Here is an 8,168-nt window from a genome sequence, read left to right as displayed (position 1 = left end):
GGAGGGTCCAATGCTCAGTGGGATCTCAGTGACCCTCTGTCATCCCTGAGGTGTGCTGCTTTGCATCTGGATAGTGTTTCAGGAATGTTGTCCCCCCCCCCCCCCCCCACCCATCCTGTTCAGAGCCCAAGGCCTTCTGGTGAAACCTAGCAGTGTGTCGACCTGTTTCTTTTTTACACAGAGGGATGGAGTTACACCTCCTTTGAAGGCAACAGCTTATTATGTAACCAGACACCATTGTTTCACAATCACAGCACACTTACCGTGGCTCACCAAATACACTCCACTAGTATGAAGGTATTTTTGTGTCTTTTTTATGCAAGCAAAAAAAATGTTTTGAGAGCATATTTATCGCACTGCAATCAAAAATTAAGTTTGTAATTAAAAATAAACAGGCCTTTTTTTTGTGTCACGAAAAGTTTAAATTGCTAATTTGTCGTTATTGATTGCAAGTTAAAAAGTTTTCCTTGCAAGTCAGAGAGTTTTGCAAGTAAAGGTTTTGACAGTCGAAAAAGGTCTAAATAAGAGATTCTATTGGTGGTTTGACTGACCAATCATGGGTTTGCATCGAACGCATGGCCACGCCCACAATCCCCTTGCTCCGACGGCTCCGACCACTTTCTGGAGACAGAGGTGTAGCCTGTCCAGGCCTTTTTATATACAGTCTGTGGTACAGGCTAGATGGAGGTAAGTTGACATTGTGTTGCTCATTTCAATAGAAATGCTTTTTAAATGTAGTATGGCATGATTTAATGATCAGAAAAAGGTCACAAAGTCTATCGCTGTCCCCTTTTTTTAGAATGACATGTATAACAGGTAGCTAATGTTAGCCATCTTGGCATGAAGCTTGACTGGCAGTGCATTTGTGCACTCAGACATGACGAGCTGGGCTAAGGTTAGCTACTCGTGTTTAAAACACATTGTACATGATATCCAGCTAAACTAGCTTTTTGTGACTGTGGTAACTGAAGTTTATGGTCACACAGCACTGTAATAATGCTAATGTTATATTGGAAATACAGACCGTTATCTAGATATTTTGAAGTGCTGTTGCCTTCTTATGTTTTCTCCTATAAAGTTAGATGTGACATAGAAGAATTTATTACACTCATTTATTTTACACCCATAGTTGCAGTGAGGATCATTGGTGACAGCTTGTGTCCAGCATGGTGCCCAGAGAGCTTAGGAAACATCTTCACCCTGCTGGACGGCTCTTGGTCTGGTTGGCTTCTCCCCTTCTTTTCCCCTCCCTGCAAAGAGGTGCACCATCAGATGTCCTCATCATCCACTGTGGCGGCAACAGCATTTAAGGTTAGCTCATTAATTAACAAATTAGCCAGCATTAAGCAATGCCAAGCTGTGCTAACATAATGTGAGTGTATGCTAGCCGTAGTTTTTAAACCAGCATGCACGGAAGTCAAGACGTAATAATACTTTTGACAAGTAATTGGCTTTACTTTGCATGTTACTGTAACGGGGTGGTCAGGGAGATGAAGGATTTGCGGACACTATCAGAAACAGTGGCTGTACCTTATGAAGACTGGGCCTACAGGGCTGTAGGGCGAGTTATGTAAAGCTAGATTAGCTAGCAATATGTGTGTGACAGGTGCTTCTTATTTTGTGTCTTCGCTCTCCGGCTGCAGGTATTTCTAACCTGTCATCTGTCTCTCATGTAGGACGTGTGACGGCCCCTGCTTAGTCTACTTCTACCTGATATGGAGCGCCTGGGCCCAGTGTGCTACAGGATATAAAAGTCCCACATTCCATTGTGGCTGGCTGTCTCCCTGACAGCACCTGCACCTTACTGCTTTGCTGAACCATTGTTTTTATTTTTACTCCACACCTAATCCCACAGTATATGAACACTACTTATTTACCACTGTTACTATCCAGGTTCCATTATTATAATTACTGTTACAACTATTACACATTTTCATTTATTTAAGTGTATTAACTGTACATTATTTCAAGTCATACAAAACAACAATTTTAACCTTTTTACTGCTGTTTTGCAGGATAGGATTTTAATTTGTTTAACTGTTTCTTGTGTAGTGTAATCATTTGTTAAATAAAATCAGGCAAGACTAATAATCGGTTCCATCCATCTTCAACCGCTTATCCTGCATACAGGGTTGCGGGACTAATCATCAAGTTAGCTATGTTAATTTGAAACATAGTAGTGATCTAAACCTTTCACAAAATATGATGGTTAATAGTTGTAAATGAAAATAATGAGATGGTATTTATAGTATTGGTATATATGGTATTTAACATGTTGAATCTCTTTTTGCAGAAAGTAAAAAATGGAAAGCAAGAGACCAGTGTGAAATCCACTTAGAAGTTTTATAAATAGCTTCTCAATAAATAGTTTTGAAGCTCCCTAGGAGGTGTCATTTATTGTGACCTCTGAGAAGTCTTGTAGATATTGCACAGGTATTGTGAGGCTTTACCCGTTTAGTGAGGCAAAAGGAAAAAAACTAAATCAGCTGATAGAAAGCACCTATTAATCAGAGGTGCACATCAGCTGATTGTTTGTCTTTGCCTCCCTGTTAAACCTTCATGATAGTGTATTTGCCTGAGAAGACCTCAGAGTTTGAAACATTGCAATAAATGAGACTGCCTAGTGGGATTCATAATTACTTAGAGTGCAGGTCATTCTTATTTTTTCACTCTAAGCCCTTTTATTCAGCACTATGTGAGCATAGTTTGTTGGATGTGCAAGTTTTTGTGTTTGAACTAGACAGTACAGTATATAGTATACAGTATATCAGAATGTGAAATCTAGCTAATTTGACATCTTTCTGTTGGAGGGTCGTCACTCTCCATTGTCCCTGCCACATCTGCCGAAGCTTACCTAATGTCATGTTCAAACAGTCATGGGAGGTCTTGGGGGGGATCTGGGTTTTAATTTCATTTTTTGAAAATGCGATGGCTGTTCAAGCAGTTGCTCAGATCACGGCTGCCTTGTCGAGAAGAAACGGAGAGAAAAAACTGAAAAAAGCAGCCAAAAGGAGGCAGAGGGAGAAATTGTTAAGAGCAGGAGGTAGAGGTGAATGTTTGTCTAATCGTTGTCCAGCAGACTGAGGTGCTAAGTGGTTGACTCAGCGACAATAACAACACTTTGTGTCACAGACGAAAACAGGATCTTCATGCCAGGGTGCTGGAGGTAAAGCCGGTGCAGGTCGTCCTCCATGTTGACCAACTTCATGCTGATGACCTCCCGCATGCTGCTGCTGCCACAGTGGATGATGAGGACATCTGATGGTGCACCTCTTTGCAGGGAGGGGAAAAGAAGGGGAGAAGCCAACCAGACCAAGAGACATCTGGCAGGGTGAAGATGCTTCCTAAGCTCTCTGGGCACCATGCTGGACACAAGCTGTCACCAATGATCCTCACTGCAACTATGGGTATATGTGATGGCCTAAGCCACACAGGTTAACAGCCAGCAATGGTAATACCGCACACAAGCTATGTTTTAAGTACACAAGTTATTTTTGCAGTTGGCCACACCCAAATAATTCATGATTTCAAAACACAGACCACATAGTTTATTTCAGGTATAATATACATTTATTTGCTTTAGCCATACACTGTTTAAATGGAGTGCACACATTTTCATATTGTAGGGTTATCTAAACATTTTCTGTTCTATTAATCATTGTTTCTTTGTTACCATGTTGGAGAGAGGTCTGTCCTGGAGGAAGAAAGGCATGGCCAAGGGTGGAGGACTGTTTTATCCAGTGGCCTGCCAATCAAGCCGTACCATGGGCTGCCATGTTGGAGGGGGATTTTGGGTTTAGTTTGTTTTACTTTGTTGTCCATTTTGTTTTCCCCTTATGTGTAAATTGGTATGGCCAAGACACTATATATGTTCCCTTGTGTCTCATTCATTTAGGTCAGTTTGTTCAGTTCATATCCTGTTTTGTTGTATGCTGTTTTGCGTATAGTTCTATTTTGTTGACCTCTTTTATAGGCCAAGATGTTAAGTAAATTTAAAAAATAAAAAACAGTTTTCCAAGAAACTCCTGTTCTCCTCATTGCCTGACTGTTTGGTCCCTGACAGTGTAAAATAAATGAGTGTAATAAATTCTTCTGTCACATTTAACGTTACAGGAGAAAACGTAAAAAGGCAGCAACACTTCAAAATATCTAGATAACGGTCTGTATTTCCAATATAACATTAGCGGTCTAAAGCCTATTACAGTGCTGTGTGACCATAAACTTCAGTTACCACAGTCACAAAAAGCTAGTTTAGCTGGATATCATGTACAATGTGTTTTAAACACGAGTAGCTAACCTTAGCCCAGCTCGTCATGTCTGAGTGCACAAATGCACTGCCAGTCAAGCTTCATGCCAAGATGGCTAACATTAGCTACCTGTTATACATGTCATTCTAAAAAAAGGGGACAGCGATAGACTTTGTGACCTTTTTCTGATCATTAAATCATGCCATACTACATTTAAAAAGCATTTCTATTGAAATGAGCAACACAATGTCAGCTTACCTCCATCTAGCCTGTACCACAGACTGTATATAAAAAGGCCTGGACAGGCTACACCTCTGTCTCCAGAAAGTGGTCGGAGCCGTCGGAGCGAGGGGATTGTGGGCGTGGCCACGCGTTCGATGCAAACCCATGATTGGTCAGTCAAACCACCAATAGAATCTCTTATTTAGACCTTTTTTGACTCACAAATCTTTTCCACTTGCAAAACTTTGTAACTTGAAAAACTTTCTGCCTTGCAGGGAAAACTTTTTAACTTGCAAAAGTCTCTCACTTGCAAAACGGTTGAACCTGCAAAACCATCTGACTTGCAAGAAAAACTTTTTAACTTGCAATCAATAAGGACAAATTAGCAATTTAAAGTAAAAAATTTTAAAAAGACACAAAAATACCTTCATACACTATAGCTCTGTAGCTCTGTTATAGAAAAACACACACACACACACACACACACACACACACACACACACACACAGAGGTATGGGGAGGTGTCCATCAGCAGTGGCTTGACTTTTCAAGAGCATTGAGTGACCTGAGTTTCTGATATGCGCAATTGCGTGATATGACTTTTGAAATTTGTATGAACACGACCAGATAATTAAACCTTGTATTTTACAGACCGCTGTGGCTACTAAAGCCAGAAATTCCTCAGCATTTCCACTGCCAATGAGACCCAATCAGACTACTTTACAAGCCACAGACAAAGTTTACTTGTGTTTTGCTGGAAGCTAGTCTCATGTTCCCACCCTGAATGTGTCTGCCAGCAAAGTTACAACATAAACATACCTTTTTATGTTAGGTATTATTATGATGCAACAATGATCAATATCTGTGCTGTTTTATGAATATCACTAAAGATAAATTATTTTTTATGTATCTATATTTCTGACATTTCTGAGTGTATATATGCTAATGATTTACAGGGTAAAAGGATCATCTGATGTGGTCTTTTGTTGTGAAAATGTAAAACAGATACTGAAATAATGCACTGTATGTTCAGTATTATTTAAACAATAATGCAAAGTGTTATTTTTTTAGATGGAGAGTATCTTATTTAATCTAAACACTGAAATAGCAACTAGAGTTTTGTGTGTCTGGAAACATTGTATTTTTACCATTCACTGGTAGTAAAAGGATACAGTTTTGTTTAAATCTCCAGTGAATCCTTGCATGATTGGATGACACACAGTCCTCTGGTTCGGCATCCCTGCTCGCCCTGGCAAGCCTAGCTGGGCCCTCCACAACAGGGGCCTGTGAGCCCTGGGCCCCTGGAGCTCTGGCTGTTAGCCAAGGCTAGTGCTGCTCCTGCTACCTGCTGGGCCCATCAATCCGCCTTTGTTTTCCTTGTGTCACACTGTATTATCCACACAAAGGACCCAGCGCCCCCACAGCCCAGCTCTGCCCGGAGCTGGCATTCCCTAAACCCCCCACCCCCCACCACCCCATTTCTCTCCAGCCACCGCTCTGCCAACACCCTGAGCTGAAATCCCATACACCACCACCCACCACAGGACCTCAAACCCCCACTTCCTCCAGGAATCCACCAACAGTCCCACCATGGCCAACACACAGCTTAAGGTGGCTGGTGCTGGTGGTTGGTAGCTCTTCCTTCCCTAGCTCGAACATTTCCATTCATCACTACCAAAGTGAGATGCTCTTCTTCCCTCCTTCCTTCCTTCCTTTGCTTCCTCATCCTAAAGTGCACACCCGGGCTAGCTTGGGAGAGATCCCCTTTCAGCCTGTTTTCATGACAGAGTCAAAAGGGCGTGTGAATGGGGCGTCCGTGGGAGCTGGACTGTGTGAGGCGCGCACTGGTCTTCATGCACAGTAGGGGTTGAGCGGAGCCCCCCGGCCCTTTTCTATTGCCTGTAATCTCATTTGGCCTTCCCTCTCTTTTATTTGACTGAGGAGCTTGGACTGCTCACACTGCCCATTTCTGCCCAGATTCCTTCCCCTCTGACATACAGGGTAATTCATTTCCAATCAGCAGCCTCACTCACGACACACAAACTTCTTCCTTCTATTATTAGGGACTGCAAAGCCTTAAGCGGGACACCTGTGCCTATTGTTTCCCACAGTCAGGTTTAGTGTGGAGATATCTTACAATAAGTATTCTGCGTGTGAAGCACCTGATGGATGTCTCCAGTATATCAGCTGTACTTGTCAGGTTTCGTTGACAGATTTACCGCATTGACCCTCTTTCATGTAAGAGAGTGTAAACACAGTTGGGAAAACCAAAAATAAGTCACTGACTGAAGACAAATGCGATATTGAAGGTAAAGATAGATGGAAGTTGAATAATGTGCCAGTACTTGTACCTGCAGTCATTTCTCACAGCAGCCAGGAAAGGTGTATATTATTGTAATTGCCATAGTTAGTCTTTTGTCAGCAGAAGCCCAGAGAACAGGCAGGGCTAACCCTTCAGGTGGAAACTGTTAAATGCAATGTTTTGTAAGAGTTTGCAATAGCCTCAGCTGTATAACCTATACGGACAGGTGTTGTTTGGCTCATTTAAATCCTTTAATTTATTCTGCAACCCTCAGATACATGTGTACAGTACATAGTTAAAGCTGTAAAGATTCATGGCAGCCTTTTCGCTTAACAATTTACCTTTATCTAGCACAGGGCCGAAGATGGCCAGGTTGTCCTTGATGGTGGTACAGTTCCATCGGCGGCCCCTAAACTGATGCTGGCATTCCTGGATCCCCAGCTTTACACCCTCGGCAACGCTAGGCATGATTTCTATGTAGTTACGACAGAAACGCAGTTGCTTGGGCACCAGGCCGGGGATAGAACCACACAGGATGGGTTGGGAGCCCAGAGACGAATACTGCTGCCCAAGGGCAAGGGACCTGTGACACACAGAGAGGGAAAGCATCATTTAGCGAGATCTGCTGGATAACATCTCTGCGTCTGTGTTAAGCACTCTAGGAGACTGAGAATAAAAAGAATTGCAACATGATCAGAAGAGGTTCATTACCGCAACCAAACACCCAACAGGTCATCGCTGCAAATAAAAAACAGGCTCATCATCTTTTCATATCACATTTCTTACTCTTTACTTTTTAGGGTTTATTTTGAACCTCCATACGTTTTTGGTACTGGCTAAAGTGTCCATAGCACAAAAACCTGTTTCTAGTACTGAAAGCTAACATTGTTGTATCTCTGTTCAGATTAATAATCATCTTGTCGACGTATTCTTTGGCCAATTTATGCCAACATTTTGGACAGTTCTATTAACAGCAAAGTCTTGTACTGCTGCTTGTGTTTAGAAAACATTTAACATGTGAGAATTTTTATTTATTTTGTTAAATGAACATAAAGGTTTTGTTTTTGCACTGGTATAGAAACATTTCAAATTATAACCAGCCTTCATTCTCTCACAGTTTTATAGGATGTGGGAAGTGAAACTGCTCATCTCAAAGTAAAAGTGTGTGCCCTCCCTGAACTCAACCCCACAATAGCAGTGATGGTGACCTGCCAGGGAGGCCCCCACGAAAGGCAACCTGCTCTACGAGGGGAGACCACTTCTGTATTCATTAATCTCAGGTTTAACTTTAAACGTAGCTCTGTGACAATGCATTGATTCATACATGAGTGTTTAATTGATTTATGTGCTTAATATAGTTTATACAAAGAGCTGCTGTTTATTTTCACCGGGGGGGG

The 8,168-nt window shown here is 41.9% G+C and overlaps 1 protein-coding gene and 1 long non-coding RNA gene across 2 annotated transcripts in view; one reads left to right on the top strand and one right to left on the bottom strand.

Moving 5' to 3' along the window:
• wnt3 (wingless-type MMTV integration site family, member 3) overlaps positions 1-8,168 on the bottom strand; it is a 24,096-nt gene that overhangs the window by 4,194 nt on the left and 11,734 nt on the right. Inside the window, exon 2 of the mRNA XM_046069684.1 lies at positions 7,113-7,354. Coding sequence (XP_045925640.1) covers positions 7,113-7,354 — 242 coding nt within the window. The remainder of the gene's footprint in view (positions 1-7,112; positions 7,355-8,168) is intronic.
• LOC123983430 lies at positions 1,161-4,022 on the top strand. The gene is made up of 2 exons (XR_006828189.1): positions 1,161-1,311; positions 1,677-4,022. It is a non-coding gene; the product is annotated as an uncharacterized LOC123983430 (long non-coding RNA).

The sequence above is a fragment of the Micropterus dolomieu genome, linkage group LG14 (genome assembly GCF_021292245.1).
Source record: "Micropterus dolomieu isolate WLL.071019.BEF.003 ecotype Adirondacks linkage group LG14, ASM2129224v1, whole genome shotgun sequence".
NCBI classification, from domain to species: Eukaryota; Metazoa; Chordata; class Actinopteri; order Centrarchiformes; family Centrarchidae; genus Micropterus; species Micropterus dolomieu.
This window is presented reverse-complemented; position numbering and strand designations above follow the sequence as displayed.